At 41.2% G+C, this 21,532-nt stretch overlaps 1 protein-coding gene across 2 annotated transcripts; it reads right to left on the reverse strand.

The window, feature by feature from the left end:
• Positions 1-2,214: 2,214 nt before the first annotated feature.
• On the reverse strand, positions 2,215-14,185 carry pitx1 (paired-like homeodomain 1). Of its 2 annotated transcripts, XM_020085312.2 has the most exons (5): positions 14,027-14,185; positions 12,891-12,945; positions 7,934-8,086; positions 6,631-6,833; positions 2,215-3,536 (listed from the first exon to the last, which is right to left on the reverse strand). In XM_020085312.2, exons 2-5 carry the CDS (start codon positions 12,934-12,936, stop codon positions 2,988-2,990), a joined length of 951 nt encoding a protein of 316 aa, XP_019940871.1. In that variant the 5' UTR covers positions 12,937-12,945; positions 14,027-14,185; the 3' UTR covers positions 2,215-2,987. The 2 variants fall into 2 exon arrangements, with proteins under 2 accessions (XP_019940871.1, XP_019940873.1); XM_020085314.2 differs by lacking the exon at positions 7,934-8,086.
• Between the last annotated feature and the right edge of the window lie 7,347 nt (positions 14,186-21,532).

Here is a 21,532-nt window from a genome sequence, read left to right on the forward strand (position 1 = left end):
GTGAGTTGAACTTTGCCCTCCAGGATCAGTTGCGTTCACGACATCTTATCTGGAATGAAGAATTATGGGTAAACTTTACAGCAGCGTGATGCGCAGTTTGTTTTCATTACGAATCACAATGATCCTCGAGTCACTTTGTTCTCAAACATTTTCAAACCACAGCGGATTTCTGCTTTTACAGCCAGTGCGCATGCCCGCCTTGAGTAACCCCCCCCCCTTCCATACCGTGCACGCAGGCGCGCCCAAGGAAAGAATTCGAGTCGGCGCGCTGCTGATGTTACTGTTGTGACTTGTTGTGAGTGATGGAGGAGACAGAAGAGCTTCAGTTACTGTGACAGAGTCAAACACAGAAACCTGTCTATTCATTTAAATATAGACTGGATTAAAAATAGACATAAAGTGTTTGAAAACGCATCTGAGGAGACATCCACTCATTTTTAAGAGTCAGACTCACTGAGGTCTTATATTACAGGAGTGTGAAAGTATGAAACTATCATGAGCCACCTCAACGCTCATTTAGCCTCAGTATCAGTTACTATATAAGATATGGGCTACAATGTTAAAGGAATGTACATCACCAAAGACCAGCACCCAACTTCTGTAGCCACATTTACATATATCACAGAGCCATTACATTTTCCAATAAAGTTTCTTGAAAGGTTGGACACGTCCCCACTAGTAGAGGATGTGTCCAACTGGCATCCACTGGTGTTGAAATAAGAAAAAGTTGAAATAAATGTATTATGATATTAAAAAGTTATATTATCGACTGTTGTTCAACAGTTGTTCAACTTCTACAAATCCTTCATCACCCAGGATATGTCTATGTAGCACTGGTGTACTTTAAAGAAACTAAAAACAATGTTAAAGTAAATATTTTGCAGTAATTTCTTTAAATAGTAATCCTGTTTTAAATTTGAACTAACTTCTGTGTCAGAGGTGAGTGTAGGTGGTAGCTGCTTTATGGTAAAAAAAAAAAAACTGTTGGAGAAAATTTCCATAATTACATTTAATTCAGTATCGCAGACGCATCACACGCTAAGATCAAATATTATAGGAATATTGTTGAATTGCCAAAATGCATGCATGTCTTTTGAGTGTCAGAAAATGCTGCAGAGGATATTTTCCAAAGAGGCATCTTACTTTGAACTATTGTAAGTTCACTGATGCTCACTGCATAATGTAATAAAACATTACAGTAATAATTTAATGGTAGCCTACTACAAGAGAATCATTTCCAAACTGCCTCTAAAGGCTGGAGGCCAGGATTTGCTAACGAGTGTCACACAAACTTTTTGGATATGGTCAGTTTATAGGATAATTAAAACACAAGGGTTGAGATGAACTCACTTTTTAAGTAATATCGATGTCGAAAATGTAGATAAATAGGCCAAAAGAAAAAAATATAAACCTTGAAGTATGGATAGTAAAGCTGGAAGAGCCTGTAGAACACACACTGGAGTTTCTATTAATTATTAATAAAGATGTATAGGTTGAAAGATAAAAAAGCACAAAGCAGACACTGGTTTATACCTTGCCGACTTGAAAGACTGCACAACAGTAATTATGTGATCATTCTGTCACAGGCTGTTTTATTAGTGATTCAACTGTTTTCCATAAAGAGCCTGTCATCCTCACGTCCTCCCTTCACTGTGCAGATTATCAGCCAGGCTCACAATCATGGCTGCTGCACTAATATCAGTCTAATGGTGAGTAATATAGATATGAGGATTTCTGCAGGTGTCAGAAAACCAGATATGGTATTGATTGAATTCAGTTTAAGTGTGTGTTCGCGTGGACGCACGTGTCCGGGAGGGCAACTCGAATAAAAGCTTGTGTAGCCCATGCACTTTTTTTAAATACAGCGAATAATTAAAAATGTGCAAACTGGCAATTATTATTTGAGGTATTTTCATTAAAATGGGATTCCATAGGTACACAGAAATGCGCAGGCGCCTGTATTGAGTCCAAGTGTAATTGTGTAAATGTAAAAAAATAAAAAATAGTATAGAATACGATTAATGACAGAAAATATATCGTAGGAAACATCCGGTTCACTTCTGGCTCATCCCATTATTCCTTTAGAAATCTCTCGCAGGTCATCTTGGATCAGTGGCTGCGCTGATATTGTGATATGTTATTTAATTTTGCGCAACTTTGGGGAGAAAACCCACTGCGTCTGCTCTCCTTTAAAACACGTGTGAAATAAACCTCTCTTTTCCTGGAGTTTATTCAAACAAACATGTTACCATAAACACATGAGGACTTGGGAGAATCACCTTTCTGTACAGTTCAGGCTGATGAGCTCACTCCTGCAGAGTCTTACATTAGAAAACACGTCAAGTTTAAACATGCGGGGTTTTTTCTTCTTTTCTCTATTTTCAGCAAACAAAATGAAAAACATTATTGAAAGTAAAGTGAAGTGAACGGGAGGCGTCGTGGAGTCAGACCCTGCAGAGACGGTACATACAAAGCACACAGAAGCGGTATAAAATATTTACAAGATAGACAAGATTTCTTTCTTTTTTTCTGAGTCTGGACAGGCTCGACACTTTATTATTATTATTAATAATATTATTATTATCATTTCTTTTTTTTTTTTGCAAACCCTAATTTTGGTCGAGAAATCGCCCAAATCCAGTCTCCAAAAAGCAAGCAAGCGCAAAAACAAAATCCCATCGTCAGTTTCATGTTAGGCCTGTATATATATTTACATTTAGAAATGTACAATGCAGCAATGGTACACGTCTTCATTATTTAAAAAAGGACATTTCAATTGCTGTGCAAGTTCATTGGTAAACACACAAAACCCGCATAATCCATGTTTTCTTTTTTTTTTGAGAAATGATAGCAACTCATCCAGTTGTCTTTGATTTTTTTGAATCCCCCTCCTCCGCAGGTCGCCTCTATAAGCTCTGACACCGTGTCCCTTCATCACATATATATGTAGATATATATATGTATCTAGACTTGCATGTGCTGGCCCGTCAGCTGTTGTACTGACAGGCGTTCAGGCTGGAGCCGGGGCTCTGCAGGCCGCTGTATCCAAACGTGGGGTGCTGTTTGGATTTGAGTCTGAGGGTCGCCAGGCTGGAGTTGCAAGTGTCCCGGTAAACGCTGTACGGGGAGCCGGGGGGCCCGTACGGACACGCGGACGAGGACATGGCCGTGTTGATGCCGGACGTGCCGATGCCGTTCAGATTGCTGATGTTGTTCAGGCCCGGGGTGGGCATGCCCGGCACGGCGGAGTGACCCATGCTGGAGGCCATGGTCATGGAGGAGATGGAGTTGGGCGCAGAAAACATGGACTGAGAGGTGAGGGGGCTCATGGAGTTGAAGAAAGTGAAGTTCTTGGTGGACAGCGGCGCCGGGGTGAGGCCCTTGTTGGTCCAGTTGTTGTAGGTGTAGGCCGGGTACATGTCGTCGTATGGCTGCATGAGACCGCTGAACTGCGGCAGGTAGCTGTTCTTGCACAGGTCCATCTGCTGGTTGCGCTCCCGCTTCCTCCACTTCGCCCGGCGGTTTTTGAACCACACCTACGGGAGACGCACAGGTTGTTGTTATTATTATGATTATTATAGGGAGAAGTGTCATGGAGTCTAAAATGGAAAATTATTATTGGTATTCTTTGCTATTCCTTAAAACGTATAATCTCCACATTCAAAGAGCCTACGTGGCATGGGATAAAATAAAACTTTTAGGTAACAATCACATGATGCCTTTTCCTGCTGCTGCCTTCAGGGCGTGTTAAATTAAACTAAATTATTGTGTGTGCCATTTAAAACTCTAAATACGTTTGTGAGTAATGGACCATTAATACAATATTCCTGGGATAAATATTTTCGAGGAACAATCGTAAGACCTAGAGTGAAATTGAAATAGTGAAGCTGCAGGGCTGAACAAGATTGACAGCTCGTGTAATAAATCTTCATCTGAATAAAGTTCTCAGATGTCTGAAAGATTTGTTTAAATCACAATATAAACACAGGAGAAAAACGCATCAACTGTATTTAGTCTGTATTTTGGAAAACACACATTAAGACTTATTTTCAAAAACATTTTTTTGGTGAGGCTACATTATGCCAGTAGTATTTTTTTAAACTCACGAAAATGATGTAGCCAAAGTGAAGTGTATCGAAAGTCTTGACTGCAGTAAAGCTGTTATATCTCTTCTTCTGTTCCTCAGTGAACTTATTCCTAATCGTTTTTTTCATATTTAATCCACACAACCAGTCCAGTTTGCTGAAGCAGGACACTGACGTAAATTAGAATCAGTGTTGAACAGACATAAGATTCAAATTCATCCATTATATTTGCACAAAATCAGTGTCTGAAAACTCCATCTTCATTTCGAATATCATAGTTTTAAACTTTTTCATTTTCAAAGTCATCTTTAACAACCACATTTACGTTTTATCAATGTTTAATTATTTACGCAATTGTTGAGTGCGTAAATGTAGACACGATAAATATCCAACCTTTCTGCACAATAAATAAATATAATATTTGTCATGAGAAAGTTTATATGATAACATTATTATTCTTATTTTGGATATTGCATTGGAGATTTTTTTAAATGAAATAATTTTAAAGAAAAAATTGTATATCCTAAACATGAATGTTTTTCAACTGGAGCTCGAGGAAAGAATGTGTTTATTTTTATTTTGTTATTCTGCTACAAATATACACAAGAATGACTCTTCATCTGGGGAAATGAATGACTCCTTGTGTCTGTTAGTATGTAGGTCAGACTGGCCAAAATAAAACCAACAGGTTTACACCAAGAGTCAAACAGGCGCAGTGGGATGACTGTAAATGAATCAGAAACGCGCCTCTGGAAAACCTCAGCTCTTATCGAAACCTGACAAAGGAGCCGCTCGTTGGCACTCTACGAGTCATTTTTAATTCATAGTAGAAACAGTTTACAAGTGGACTCGTCGGGACGGGCTATTTATAGCGGCGCGGGGGACAGGGTGCCGCGGACAAATTGTCCACAAAGACGTGAGCGATGTGACGGAGAAGCTGCGGAGGAAGCACGAAGGGTGCGTTTCACTGAGTAGCCGCGACTGCAGCTTCCTGAACCGAGCAAAATGAAAAATATAATCCGATTAATGTAGTGTTTTAATTTCATTAACGAGCTAAACCATGCAACACCTAACAAATCCGATAATATAATCCAGTCTCATTGCTCTATCTGCCAGGCTTGGTTAAACACGGGAGGCATTAAAATATCAGGTAAAAACACTTTAAAATGTCGAATATATTGTATGAGTTAGTCAGATATGAATATGATTTTACAGTCTTTATACTTTTTTCTTTTTACTCAGCTTGAATAAAAAGGCTGCATTGTTGGGAATCTCAACCCCAAAGAATCCAGCACACTGAACTTGCTCTGAGGCTTTAAAAAAAATATCTTTTTTTCCCTGCACTTTAAATAGCTGTATGCATTTTTATGCAATATGAGACGGTGGATTTAGCAAGGCCCGGCCGTCAGGCGCCAGTTGCTGTAAATGAAAACCGAGTGCAATTGTTTTGTGTTTAGCGCCCGGTTCTCGCATCAATCCAGCATTATATACCTGTGCGTAAAGACAGTAGTGTCTATTTTCTACTTCCAATGATTCCCATAGTAAGACTTCACTCATCACCTGTGATTAGATCCTGTTCGAAAGGTTTTATGTAAAAGTTATAAATGTATCACGGTGCTGGCCACCAGTAGATCTGACGTCTCCTCCACGGGGGGAAAACCATTTGCAGATACTACTTTAAAAACCGTGCGTCATTTACAACAGTCACAGTAGACATAATGTATTTTCTGTAGAACATGAACTATGACCGTGTGTTGGAAATAACTGCACAGTTTTATTGTTGCATTTGCTTTAATATTGAGAGACTAGATGGATGCATAAAGCTGCCAGTCAGGACTGAAACTTAACATCTCACACCACAGTTTTTTTTAATCAAGAGTTTTCTTCAGGGTCTTTGCATGATACCATACAGTTAGTGTCTATCGGGGTGAATTGTTTTAAGTCTATGCAGTAGTTTACATAAACTGTCCAAAAGCTGGATTTTCACTGAGCACAGGTCGTTGGAGGAAAAGCGACGTAGAGGCATCGACCTAAATGTCAAACATAACAATAGTTGTTGTTATCGTTCTGTCCTGATATAAAACATATGCTGGGAGAGTGAGTCTGTGTTGACAGAGTTGATAGTGGATGAGATTGTTGTACTCTGTTTATTTAATTAATTCGGTTTATGCAAATCAATGGAGAATTAAGAATTAAAATATATTGGAAACAAGATATTATCATTTGAATTAATTGAATCTACCAACGTGACCTTGACGCTTTCTTTCTTATATATTTAAAATGTTAAAAACTTTAAAAACTATTTAAAATGTGTAAATCTTCTTATAGTTTAATTTCAGGGCTTTGGCTTAGCATTTCATTCTTTACTTGGTTTCATGTGTCTTAGAGTTATTTCATTTATTTTAATTATATTTAGATAATTACTTCAAAATGTTCCTTCCTAAAAGAAGCACCAAATGTGCTCCAGTTTATTTGTAAAATTGCTTTCACGCACGCTTTACGCGCACTTTACGCACGGTTAGCGGCCTGTCTGCTGGATTCTTACCCGGACTCTCGCCTCGGTGAGGTTTGTCCACACGGCGATCTCCTCCCTGGTGCTCATATCCGGGTAGCGGTTCCTCTGGAAAGTGGCCTCCAGCTCTTGCAGCTGCTGGCTGGTGAAGTGAGTCCGCTGCCGCCGCTGCTTCTTCTTCTTGGGGTCGTCCGCGTTCCCGTCATCGCTCCTTTGTTCGGCGCTCCTCTCCTTTTCTGTGGATCAGACATCAGGCTGAAATTACTGTAGGTTGCAGCAAAACACTTCGAATTCACATATGGAACATTTTGCATTCACTGTGAAGTGAGAAGCCTGCAATTAAAAGCAGCAACATATTTACAAATGAAATCTGTGGGTCAATGCAGCAAGTAACAACCAAAGCTTCATAATAACAACTTTAAGCTGCCTAAAGCCAAATATTTACAAACGTGTCTGAGAGTTTTGTATCGATAGTTTGAAACACATCAGATCTGCTTTCAGTCAATAACTCTTTATGACGAGCTCTGACCACCCTTATCTCTGCTATCCTGTATCCGTGTCATTAAACTGAAGCATCAACACGTGCAAAGGTTAATCACTAAAACGAACTCTCTCTTTGAGTGTTTGCCAAAAATAAAAAGCAACTTCAACCTAATCCTACAATACATATTTAATTTAAACCCCATGCATAGGGGATTGTGAATACATGACATCCAGACTTTGTTTGTCACCTCTCCCTGAAGACGACTGAGACAGGGAAGAAAGGGTCATTGTTTTAAATAGTGGAAAAAGCTGAAAAACATAAAAAAAAACTTCTCCCGGAATTTTTAACACAGACATTCTTTGAGCTTCAGTTGACTTTGAGTTCAGATTGGTGGATGGGTCCAGTATTTATAGTTTGTTTTAATGCATTTACTGACAGAAGGCCAGGCTGTGCTGCACATTTTTCTTTGACAGACCTCAGGATCCTGCCAAATATGTGGCTCAGCCTGCGCAATAAACAAAAAATGGGGTGTAACTGCGCTAAAACCTAACAACTGTCCATATATTGTTGTATTTCTGCATAATAAACTAGAGAAAATAAAGATTCGACTAAGATTAACTGGGAAATGGTTTGGATATTTACACGTTCATGGCAACACGCGGACATAACTCGCCATTGCAGTGAGAATAACTTAACACTGGAACAAACAAGTTAGGTACAACATTTCTCCTTTTTCCCCGTATGCGTAAAAAGTGGCCTGGCTTCAGTGACAGTCCCGCCGCAAACCTGCGTAAGAAGACGTGAAGAAATAAACTGAAGAAGAAGGAATGCTGAAAGCACTCTGACGTGTACCTGCCAACTCTGTGTCTGAAGACTCGCTGCTTGAGTTCTGTAACGTTTCTCGGCTGCTGTTTGACGCTCTGGGTAAATGAAACGCGGGGCCCACGTCGCGGGACGGCGGCGCTGCTCTCACTGCCTCTGCGATTCTGTCCAAATTCATCCCACCTTGAAGAGAAGGATGCGCACAGAGAGGAAACGGTGTGTGAATCCCGGGGGCGCACAGAGCTCCCCACGACTAGTACGCAACAACAACCAGAAGAAGTCCACCCGCTGCCAGACGCACACCACGACATGAGAGGATGAAGAACCATGCAGGGGAGAGAATTTCCACGAGAGATCCTCCACGAAATACAACTTGGAGAGGAAGAAAATTAAAGTGACACACACAGAGTTCTTCCTCCTCCTCTCAGTCCTGTGCAGCAGTGACGGCCCAGTGCGCACTCCCTCTCTCTGCAGCAGAGAAACGCTTGTGGCCGCTGTGACTGAGAGGAACCCGCACATGAGACCCACCCATCTGCTGCGTTCAACACCCCCAAAAAGATCAGCCCCACCCACTTTCACGCTGCAAGAAAAGCCCTCCCAAAACACGATACTTAGTCTGACGTCAAACTGGAACCAATGCAAAAAAAGTGTCAGTAAACTTTACGCATGCAAATACACAAACGAAACGTCTTTAATTAGGTTTATGCCGTAAGAAATAGTGACGTATCTTCGGGAAAGGATTATTCCTAACATCTGAAAATGGGTGATTTATTAAGACTCAGTATTAGATCGCATTTCTGGTCAACGTGGATATTTTTTGCAGTGTGCAATCGCGTTTCTTGTCGGGAGCGCGCCTTGCAACTCTTTGCTCTCAGAGTAAAATGGGCCTTTTATTCGTGCAGGCATGTTTGAAAATGTACACACACGCACACGCACACACACGACATAGGCCCTACATCTCGGATATGTGCTGAGCTGAATGAACATTTGCAGTCACGGCCCTGCTCTGTTTCCTCAGTATTAAGCGCGTGCACGGTGATATGAAAGATTACAGTGTGTTTGAGTGACGCGCACTGCAAACTGACAAGTGTCGCACTGGTGCACACTGCGACAACTGGACACTCAGGACTAATGGAAGCCAACAACACTGAGGATGTCGCTCTTATTACTCCACACACGTGCACTCGTGTTTTTCTTGTTGACCAACACCAGGCTTTTTTTCTACCAAACAAGTCTGATACATTTTTGTTCTGTTGACATAACAACTGTCTTTAGCTAAATAACCACCGCTGCATATTCAAACTTTATTTTAAAATGTCTAAACAGTAGTGTTCTATACATTCCGGTTTTACGCGCACAGCTGGATCCAAACCTTCCAGCACAAATCACATCATGATGGATGATCCGGTCATGTGATTTGTTTAAACATATTCTAATGCTGAATTTGACTTCTTACGTTGACACATTAGCCTTGAGTGAGTTTTGTAGATTATGATGGATAAATGGTAGCCAGTAGTGGTTTGTTGCAAACATTACTAAATAGGTAGTTGTCTGTTTTACCTCGTGGAGACTGAGGCTATATATTTAGGCAATTTGGAACCAAGATTCAATGAGGTCAAGTGGTATAATTTTGATAAAACTGTCAAAGAGCCACGTGTGAATTTAAAAACCAACATTCAAAATCATATGTTATAGTGTCAGGTGTCATTATAATCTGTCAAACTGACTGCATCCCTCCGAACATTCATGTCTGTGTCCAGGTCTGTAGATTCTCCCAGATGTTGAACATGTGCTGCAGTGCAGAGGAACATGCAGTAAAACCTTCAGCAATTAGACGTTTTTGCGCAAATGTCCGTGAGAAAACGCAATGGCGTCTGCTGATGAAAAGACTCGAGGACGAAACATAATTTCAATTAATTTTAAGTCGTGATAGCGTCTGGTGAGACTTCATTTTAATTCATATTTAAAGTAAGGATGATGCATTTATAGTCAGATGGTATTTTTATTTCACACCAATACAAAAACTATTTTTGTTAGTTTAGTTATTTCTTGTTCATGCAATATGGAAATATGGACTCTGGGCGGAGATATCAACGTAATGGACCTATATAAGTAACATTTGCATGTGCTAAAGTGTGTTTAGTTGATGACAGTTTAAATCGTATGAATTATATTTACACTATTTTGATATTTTAAGAAAAGCACCAATTTTGGAATAGGGACTTTTGTCTGTGATGATTAACAAGGCCAGAAATATTGGTACAGCCAATTTACGGGTCGAGCTGTGGTCCTGTTTAAACATTTTTTTAAAATCCTGACGTAAGAAGTATTTTTCTTCTATAAATTGAGGCGAGTCAAACTGTCCAACATAACAAGAAAAAAAATCGCTGAAAAAAAATGGCTGAATGACCATCATTAGAGGACAAATGTTTCCTTGTGCCACTGCGCACTGGCGCCTAGGGGGTAAATTAAATCTCTCCAAACCATAAAAGTTACGTCTCCTTTTGCATTTATAGGTTGATTTAAAACTACTAAGTTTTTAGGTTTCTCCTGCAACCTGAGACCATGCGACCTCCGCCTGTAGCCTACATGTGTCAGGTAAACGCGCAGCGGCTCAGGCCTCAGACCGTTTCAGACTCGGACTGTCACCGGCGCCAGTCTTGAGCGTTTTCGGCCATTGTGTGACAGGAGATCCCGGTTCGACCAGAAAAGTCCCCCTGAAGGCTCCTTCAAAAGACAATTGTGCAAGCGCTCAACAAGCATTTCTTTTTTTTCTTTCCTCTCTCTATATATTTGTTCAGTCTCTGTGCACAGGAGCGCGTTAAAGAGGAGGACTCAGGCACAAACTTGTATTAAACACATGAGACCTGCATGTCATATGACTTTAATGAAAGATCTGGATGTCTAGAAAATGGATTAACCATTCTGCAAATGTTGATTTTAAAAGTCCAACATGAGTCATGGCGGCCTGTTCTGTTCGGTCTGCAACAAGGTCGACCCTTACCACTATACCGAAAGAACCCCTGGGCAGGAAAACTCTATTCGCTACCTGTTTTCCGCACGTTCTAAGCTGTAATCACGTGCGTAAAATCCAGCTTTTTGGAGACGTTTGGCGCAGGAAACCAAACAAACCCAGCTGCAGCATGTGACCCAAACAATGGAGTGAGTGGAAAAGCAGTAGAAGATGTATTATGCAATGATTTGACCTCGACGACCTGGTCATCCAGTGTCAGCAGGTGGTTTTTACTATGCAGGCTGCCAAGGTTGAACCGGGTGCACGTTAGCTGGGAGTTAATTGGTACACAGGATGCCTCCGTGAAAATATAGGGTGATTTTTAAAGTGCATGTTGTATCCTAAAAAGAACTGAAGCCACCCTAGAAAATACACTCAGTGTATCCTAAGAAGTCCTAAAGGTCAGTTACAGGAGGATCAAATATTAAAGAAGAATAAAGAAATAACACTAAGGTCACCATAAACCCGATGACCCCTGGAGTCTCCACAGGAATATTATGAGATTTACAGCACATCATTTTTCCTGATGTCCTCCGGCAGATATTACAGGCTGATAGATGGGGGGGGGGGGGGTAATCTAAATACTCCCCTGCCTGCATCCCTGCGTCCAGCTCCTCCTCTGCTCTGGAGGGCACTTGCGTGTGATGGATGATTTAAAAAGCCTTTCCATCCGGCAGGATAGGTTAAAGGCCAGTGGCAATGCAAACACTCATATTTTTCCTCTAAGAAGTGAAAATAAACGCGGCGAGCGCCGTTAATCAGACACCACCAAACACAATTTTTGTGTGTTTTCCCCCCCATCCGCTCTTTAATGTATGGCGAGGGAGCAAGGAGAGGCTGTGGCCCAATAACAAAGCATGATATATAAAATTAAAGCTGTGGAGAGACTCGGGTGGCAGGGAGGGCAGTGGAGATGTAACTGGACACGGTGCGTAACTGGAGAAGGACAGAGCTGATTATTGCCTTGGTGATGGCTCCTCTGCTTTGGTCCAATAATAAGGCCTGTTTGACCTGCAGCCTGACAACCAACAAACAACCTGACAGAGGATGCAGGTGTAAATAAAACAAACCTCTCATGGCCATCACATGCAGGGGAAACACCCTCGGGGAAAAATATGCTAAAGATTGCTTTTTTTATTTTCTTAAAGACGACTTTCTTTAGTTGAATTGAAGTCTGCATGACATGCATTAATTCATCATAGCTTCTGCCTACTGAGCCCCGCACGCTCTCTATGGGTTTATAGACAATTAACAAATACTGATAAGTTGAGTTGAGATGGAATCGGTCATCAATTTGTCAATTCATCAAAAATACTTTTAAAAAATCCTAACTGTCCATTTAGAACTTTATTTAAATTCAATTGTACCCACTTTTTCTTTATGATAATAATACTTCAATTTCAAAGTTGTGTCGCACTGTTTTGGCATCTGTTATTTAAACCTGCTTTATTACGATAAATTATTTTTACTTTTAAAATAAACAGTTTAAATATTGTCCACAACCAGTCTCATCTGTCTGGCATTTAAATGCCTGAAAACCCCTGATATATCTTTCGTGTTCACGTCTCTCTTTCCTTTGTCTGTGATAGCATGCATGCTCAAGAAAATATTTTTATTAAAAAGCCTTCATCAGAAACCAGATACAAAAATAACTCAACCGTATGTTACATATTTGTAAAGGTTCTTTCAGCCTGATTTCCTTTGCATCTCATTATCTGATACTTCCATTTCCTCTGTGCAGCGTGTTGTTATGAATTCAACACATATCACACATGTTGAGCCTGAAAGCAGATTCCCCAGAACACGCACAGTCTGTGTGCGTGAGATTTAGAAGCTCTGGCCCTGCTACACAACAGCAGTGCAGCATCATATTGTTTTCCATTGATTCCCTTACTAGTTTTATAACGGATGGTGTTTATCATCAAACTTTAAAAACTCCAACTCTTTTAATGTAGAGCAGAGATGGATTCATACCTGGCTCCCCACAAGAAATCACATTCTTCGACAGATTCATTTCCATTCCAGTTGCCTGAAAAACAAAACGAGAACACTTGCATCAGGAGACATGTTTCTCAATATCATTCAGAATTTTTTTTTTATGAGAGTAACAAAAAATCTACAATTTTCCCCTTAAACAGTGTTATAATAAAAAGTGAAATACATTCTCCCTCTCTTCACCCAGACGGTGCTAGAATTGTAATCCATCTAATTTGCGCAGAAGAAATTGAGTAAATAGACTTTTGTTCATGTTCTTTCTGAGTTATTATCTGAATTATCAACACTTATTTTTAGAGAGTTAAACAATGCATAGGCCTAACAAAAGACGTGATAATTATTATTATTATTTATATTAAAAACGAAAAAGACACTGAAGCCATAACGAAATAATACAAACAGCCTTTTGCCAAATGCCTTAAACCGTTATACTTATTCTTTTAATGATGATTTTACGCAGATATTTACATCTCGAACCTTAGTACCAACCAATAACACAACATCGTGGACATTATTAAACACGGTTACACACACACACACACACACACACACACACACACACACACACACACACACACACACACAAGCACAGCCCCTCTTATCTGCAGGAATCCCTTTGCTGTTTTTATGTCCTCAGTAAATCTTCACAAAGCTCTTCTGACCCATCCTGCCTCACTACTATACACACACATGTGCGTGCGTGTCTATAGTATAACATGCAGTGTACGTTTACCACTCTTCAGTACAGACTGAATACCACAGCAGACATCTGGCTACATCTGGCTGATACTGATGCGCAGACATAGACTTTAAAGCGGTTAATTCCACAGATGATCGCTGCGCTCACTGCACTTTCTCCGGCCTCCGTGCGCCCACTTTCAGCCTCTCTTGACCCCAAGTAACCGACAATATGCTCCATTTATGCTCCATCCTTTATGTACCCAGCACTTTTCCCTCCATCATGCTTAACACGCGGCTCATGCCTAGCGCCTCATATTTGCAACATCCAAACTCTAAAGCGGCCAATGGCGAGGCGCCATGCAGCCAAACTTCTGACCGACTCCCAGAGCTCAAATCCGGCGACTCCACTAAGGAGCCGTGTGTGTTTTACTCACCAGTTGTTTCCCAGCAGAGGCGGTCGACAGGAAGAAAAGAAAAAGACGGAACAAAGCCTCAGAGTTTCTCCATGCAGGTGTTCAGTAAATCCACTTTATGCGTCGGCTGCGCGTAAACGCTGCGTCCGCGGTAATCGGCGCTTTGGTTGAGTCCCCGCGCCGCTGCAGTGGTTTTCTTCTGCAGCGCTCCGCAGCACGCCTCGCGGTGACGTCACAAACACCGCGAACCCCCTCCGCTATTTACCCCCCCATCTCCCCCGTTAACTGTCATCCTCCTCATCCTCAGGGAGCCTCAGCCTCCTCTTCATCCTCTTCATCCATCGATTTCATCCCCTTCATCACAATCATCCTCAACTGACGTCATCCTCATCATCACCTTTCTCCTCATCATCTTCATCAAAACTAAATATCGCTTCATCCTCAATATTTCCCATCCTCTTCCTCCCATTCACAGCATCGACAGCAGGGAGGAGGGTAAATTAAAGAATATGAAAAACATAACAATAATAATAATTATTTTTAGTAACATATATATTTAAATACAACCCGTCTCTGCTCACATCTTCATCAGGTATTCGTGTGTGTGAGCTGTGACAGCCGCTGTGAAGAGAAACACTTTCTGCGTGAGAAATCGGGGATTAAGGGTTTTTATGATGCGCATTAACGGAGCCCATCACATGAGTCTAATCCAGTTTTTATCTCTTTAACAGCCTTTCAGTAAACTCACACTCAGGTTTTCTTAGACTTAAAAAAACCAGCCAGACTGCATTAAAATATAACTGGAGGATAATAAAATACATGTATTTTAGTTTTCACTGGACTATATAGTGTGGACATTTATTTATTTTACAAAGCTCAGAAACGGACAAAAATCTAAATTTATAGTTCTGAGCTTTTTGCTTTTCCAACTAAATCAAATTATTGTTCTCAGACATTTTGCAGTGTTGCATTACTATAAATAATCAAAATTTTAACCTTGTGTTCAAGCTAATGTTTGTCTTTTCGATATGAGTACACATTTTATCTTAAATCTCGTGTTAACAATTAACAACAATTAATGGTTCTAATATTTGTAGTGCGCAGTTTTGTTCCGCTAACAAAACCATTGGGATTACAGTGCCAATATATTTTGTTGTTGCTCCAATTCTGGACAGTAAACTTGTGTATAAAATATATTTTTAAAAGCAAATTTTTAACTCATAAAAATAATTTGTTCTAATGATGCGCATGGGAACTTCGAGGCCCCTGTGTGTGTGTGTGTGTGTGTGTGTGTGTGTGTGTGTGTGTGTGTGTGTGTGTGTGTGCGTGTGCGTGTATGTGTGTGATGAGACAAAACACAATAAACGATAAAAACCATGACCACAAACAAAACAAAAAATGTACTGAACAGAAAATCAAGTAATGAATCAGGTTAGATATTACGCATTAGAGCATCAGTGTTGTAGACTAAAGACCTAAAAGGGCAAAAGAACATTTAGTCACAAGTAGCCGAGAGCGAGATTAAAGTAGATGTAGACGATAAACTGCAGATGAATTAAAACTCTTAATAAAACAGTGACAATCAAACAAATGGAATAAAATCATTAAAATAATGTACAAATCCAAAATCTGTAAAATGTGCTTTGCGAAGTGGCTCTTTGAGACAAAAACACTCTTTCGTGCCGAATCCACATCATCCAGGCTGCAGCCTCCTTCAATCCCACCAACCAGCTCAGCGTCTGTGTGGCAGAGGAACATTTCCAGCTCCACATACTTGCTTTACAAGCTCTTTCTTTTTGGCCTGAGACATAATGGGAGAAAGTGTGAAATTTGTCCCACCCTTATGCGCTTTTCCTTTTTAACTCGGCCAAGAGCTGCGCACGGAGCAAAGCCCCGGCTCTGAGAGAGGGATCGCTGGGGGATTAAAGGGGAGCTGCGGGCCTCCCTCCAGGACACGGACAGACCCTCCTTCCCATGGTGCCTCTCGACACCGAAGGCTCTCTCCCAACTATCCTTATGTAAGCTGTTTTTTGTCTTATCCAGAAGAAAACCAGGTGACTCCTGTATCAAAATGGAGTCAATGTTTGTCCTGTGCATGCAGTGGTGTCATGCTGAGACGAGCCTCTGTGCAGAAACATAGTTTGGAGGCTTCATTTGTCACAAAATGATGGTCAGGAGCTGCTCTTTCTTAAATTTCATGTTAAACAAAGTCGAAATGAAGCTTCATTCCCTTAAATTGTAATAACAACGAGCTGAAAACCACTTTTTCTGCATTTAGGTTTATAATTTAATTGATTTTAGTGAATCAACTCCAAGTCTGCACATGCCTCAAACATACAAATATCATCCGGTTCCAATGAGGACAATACAAATGTGCGCTATGCTCCCATCAGGCCTCCATATACTGACCCCAGCTCGTTAATATGCAACTGTATCCACCAAGTAGTAATGATAGTGTAATTGTCTACCTGTGAGGCCTGCATTGCTAAATAATGAGTCTTACACACACGCACACACATGCACACACACACATTTTCTATAATTAGGCAGTAGGCAGGCAGGTAGGAGAATGCTGTGATTACTCAACGAGTGACTCAAGGAGTTAAGTAGTACCCTGAAGGTGAGGCCGTGGCCTCATCTCTCCTGTGCAAATAGGTGGAGGGATTATTTAGCCCGTTTGGAGTGAGTGTGTGAAAGGGGGAGGAGGTGTGTGTGTCTGTGTGTGTCTGTGGCCATGCAGGGCCTGTCTGATGGTCACCTCTGCAGCATAAATAGTTATTCCTAAATAACAGAATGGCTGGTGCATACACTGGAAGGGTGGAAAACAAGCTCACACCCTGTCAGAAGGGTTTGAGTTTGGAGGAGGCGTCTCACACACACTTGCCAAGTTGTGTGTCTTTCTGAATCAGCAGAGTTGGCTGTTTTTGGTCAAACCTGCAGGAAATAAAACGTATTTTCCGATCATCCTCTTTGCCATAGCCCTCTAACCATTGACTCCCATGCAGCGAGCTCCATGCGGGACAATCATAATAAAGCAGAGCTGGTGGCATTAGTATGTGAGGCCTGTTTCCGCTGAGCAAAGAGCAGTGAAGTGCTTTTGAACCGTGTGTCGTCCAGACTCTGTAGAATCAATCAGGTGGGGTTTGCGAGCTCGATGCCGGGCGGCTCGACAGGATGCAAAGCCTTCTGTAGCATCGCAGCCGTTTTTCTTACTTGGAGTCGAGCCGTGGAGAGCCCGCCCGCATGTCAACAAGCCAAACACCCAACCAGCCAGCATGCCAAGACGCTCAGACAGACAGACACACAGACTGGGATATTTACTGCATGTTTCCACTACTATGGATATCGCTCCACTTCAAAACATGTGAGCAGCCGAGGATGAAGTCACCCTCTCATCACTGGTGCTATTATAAAGAATAGATGCTTCCCAGTTAGATTTTTTTAAGCAGTCCCCCTTGAAGTATGCTGAAAAGGCATATGTCACAGATTCCAAACAGCAGTGAAATTAGTGATGTTTTGATTACACAGGGCCCAGAGATTACCAACGTAAACAGGTCTTGTGCATAGATCATTGTTTCAAGAGGAGGCATCATCCCCGTTTTCCACTTTCTTCAAATTCAGCAGGCCCCTTTGGCTTAGTGCTGATGAGAGTCGGACGTCCAGCTTCCAGTTTTTCATCTGCATAAACCTCACGCTGGCTAAAGTGACATTTCCTTGTGGTAGATCATTTAAATGGCCAACCACCAAAAAACAGCTGCTTTTGGCTCCACGCTTTAGACCGAGCTTGTCTAAGAAAATGTTCCAGATTTGTTCCCTTCCAGAGAGTTTTTGCTGGCTTTTGTAGATTTTATTACGAAGGATCCCGATGTTAGAGGTTAAACACTCCTGAACCTTTACACTGAATTTAACCGTTTCAAAATAACACACAAAATTACAACTTCACTCCTCAAGTTATTGACCGTTAATTTGAAAATGAAGAATATGTTCACCTGAAGACACCTGATTCTAAACTAATTCATTGTTTGGTTTAAAAACTTTTTTTTTAATTCACTTCCATTCATTTCTTTCACACTACTGACCCATTAATTTCTGAATTAATAGAAATTGAGTTCTAGAAATGATACAAAATTCTAGTGGAGATATCAAAGAATCTCCCAATATGTGGGAATACATTTTCTTAACATAATCTGCGGAAATTAGTTGTCTAGAGATTATGGATCAAGTTATACATAAATCTTATAACATTACTACTAAAACAAAATCATTTTTTTTAACCATTTTAGCATTTTTAAATACTAAATGCTAATATACTTGATATGTTGTACCAAACTGCATAATTCCAGTTTCTTCTTGTATTTGAGGAAAGTCAGGTACATGAAAACTTTCAAAAACCATATTACTATACTTCTACTATACTACAGACAAGCGCATACTTCCATGAATTGTCTTGAAATGATAAAAAAAACCTCGATCCACTCCCTGATCTAGATCCTTACCAAAATGTTAATCAGTACAGTAGCTTTTGCTTAATCTTGCTTAAAATCTAAAAAAGCAACAATCAAATGGACAGGGGTCAAAACACAATCTTCTTGGTAGAGGTACAAAGACAAAAATCAGAAAACAGCTAAATTGGCCTGAGACTCTTAAACCTAAGAATAATAGTGGTAGGTCTTGAAAGCTGAACCAGGCGTCTGTGCTTGGTGGCGGCTCCTAATGGCAGCAGCACGCAACTGTTTGACCCTTCGAATTTGACGACTTTAACCTGCATGGCTCTGATCAACCTGGTTTGTCTGAGATCAGTTTAGAGACATTTTCCACCACTGATCAAACCTGACACAAGAAGCTCATTGCGCAGTGCAAGTGAATCTGTTGCGACTGTAAATCCGAAAATCCCCTTCATCCTTTGTGTTACAGCGAGAAGTTAGATATCAAAATGTTCTGATGACGTCTGGGTCATGTTTGGTTTCATGTTTATCAAACCATCTGAAAGCTGAGAAAGAAACAACAGCAGCAGCAGCAGCAGCAGCAGCAGCAGCAGCAGCAGCAGCAGCAGCAGGAACACAGGATGCAAATCCGTCCTCCAGGTTTCAGTCCCAGGCCGGCAGCAGTTCATGTCCAGAGGCAAAGGTCTTACAGAGAACCATCACTATGCTCTGCACGATTAGATTTTAAGCCGTGGATATTTATTCCACAATGAGATTTCTATATCTGTTTATCCCTTCAATCCACCTGCATCTATAAATGATCAGAGCTAATCCAGAGGAACAGGCCTGTTTTGTATTCAGAAACACCTTGAGCTACACCAAGCAAATGGTGCTATAAGATCTGTGTTGTCCCAAATGGGATTAAAGTACTGATTTCACTCAATGAGAGTGTGTGTATTGGACATGGTGTGTGTGTGTGCTTGTGTGTGGTTGGTGCTGTGTATCCGATGGTTGCTTAAAACAGGTAGTTTTCTTTTTTTAATATCACTTTCACAAAAGCAAGTCTCAATTTTTCCTTCTTCAGTTTTGATAGATTGTTTTATTTACCGACTCCCTCCAACATCTGGATTCTGGCCTCTGGAGCGGCACGCAGCACTGAACAAGCTTGGCTGTGGCTCAGCGAGCTCGGAGATTTATGGCGGAGGCTTATAGCACTCTGCTGTGTTTGGGATAGCGTTGCCCTGCGCGGTCCCACTAAGATCACTACTCTCTACCCCCTCCCCTGTGTCCCCCCTTTTGCTTTCAGTCCAGCCACTGGCTCATCGAAGGAAAACTGTCCACCCCCTTCTTCCCCTCTCCGTCTGCGTCTGTCACCAGCGAGGGACAATAAAATCCTCGAGGTCATGTGGCTGCTCTGATTACAGGAGGATTCTGGCTTTTCGGTTTGTAACGAAGGGGTCCGGCTGTGCTGCATGGTGGCCTACTTCACAGTTGTTTGGTTTAACTGATATTTAAGCAACACAGCTAATAAAATAGGATTACTTCACCATACTTAACAGCCAGTCATCTTTTAGATTAAACCTTCAATCGGCCCTAGACACAACACAGATAATCACCCATTATGTTGATATGGTGAAAAGCAAACACTGCTTTTTTTTAAAGCATTTGCAAAATGATCATCCAATAAGAGTTATGTTTAAATGCCTAAATCCAATCAAAGACTAATACTTACTTTCCTTTTACTTTGTTTTCAGTCTTTACAAACTTTTTTAATTGGCGAGCTCTAGGGGTGCCAGGGGCCAAATTTAGATCTAAATCTACAATATGTTGGAAAATCAGAAGAAGGTTCATTTAAACTTAGTTTGGTCTGATTTTGGAATTTTAAATTACAAATGACCTAGTTCGTCATTTAGGTTGAAAAAACCTGCTTCTCTTTGCTTCATGCAAAGTTGTGTTGAACAAATGGATGAGATGAAGAATATTTAAAGGTAGAAGCCTGTGTCACTTGTTACAGCAGACAGAAACGGAACATGTCCAATTTTCCTCTTAATTCAACTGCCTGGAGTATCTGTAAAAATATATTTGGCCCATTCAAAGAATTCCCATAATTAGATATGTGTTAAATATAATAGAATTGTAAATGAGATCTGATTTTTAGATAACTTTTTAGCAGTATTGCTGAGAGCTTGAAGCTGACTCAGCACATAGCTTTATAATTGGATTTTTTGGCACATGGCCCACCACTGCTAATATTAGATTCACCGGCCGTGGATCATGTTTGGAATGTATGACAACAAGGTGTTTGTAGCATGTGGATATTGCACATTGTAGATCTTTGCAGATTCTCAGCACCTTGTGGTTACTTGTGCATGGGACTGCAGCAGGAGGCAGGGCATGTGAACTGCCAAAGGTTACTCAGAAGAAGGTCTGTGCACATGGTCTGATACATGTCTACATAAACCTAGTGACAGCAGGCTGGAAAAACAACCTGAGAGAGAGAGAGAGAGAGAGAGAGAGAGAGAGAGAGAGAGAGAGAGAGAGAGAGAGAGAATGGAAAGTAGAGTATATGCAGGATAGAGAGAGCAAGGGAAAGAGTGTCCAATCTGACCCACCCAGGTTTCGACCTATAGCTCTCTTTGTATTCCCCTGACACAAAGATTTATTATGCAAACATTACCGTTCCCAAAAATACATATTGAAACAATTTTTGGACAAACACGGCAGACAAAGTGAGCGTCCTGCGCTGTCACGGGAGGCTGGAGCTCAGGGCGGGCCGGTGGGGCGGTGAGCGGAGCAGCAAGTGCATTAGTAGTCTCGCTTCAGGAGCCGTGAAAAGGTAAGCAGGTCGGGGCGGCAGTGCAGGCCGTCACACAAGAGCGAAGGACTGTCAAAAGAGAAACAAAAAGGAGGGAGAAATGATTAAGAAGCTGCCACGGCCTCCCTGCCTGCTGGTGTACCTGCCCGCTCTGTGGAACCAGGCTGAGCAAATGCTTGAACCCGGAGAGTGTAAACAGTTATAAACACGCTCCCATGTGTGTGAGCACAGACACACATGCATTCTACAGCTGTATGTCCTCAAAGCACACACACTCAAATGCATGCA

The sequence above is a fragment of the Paralichthys olivaceus genome, chromosome 15, assembly GCF_024713975.1.
Source record: "Paralichthys olivaceus isolate ysfri-2021 chromosome 15, ASM2471397v2, whole genome shotgun sequence".
In the NCBI taxonomy this organism is placed as follows: domain Eukaryota; kingdom Metazoa; phylum Chordata; class Actinopteri; order Pleuronectiformes; family Paralichthyidae; genus Paralichthys; species Paralichthys olivaceus.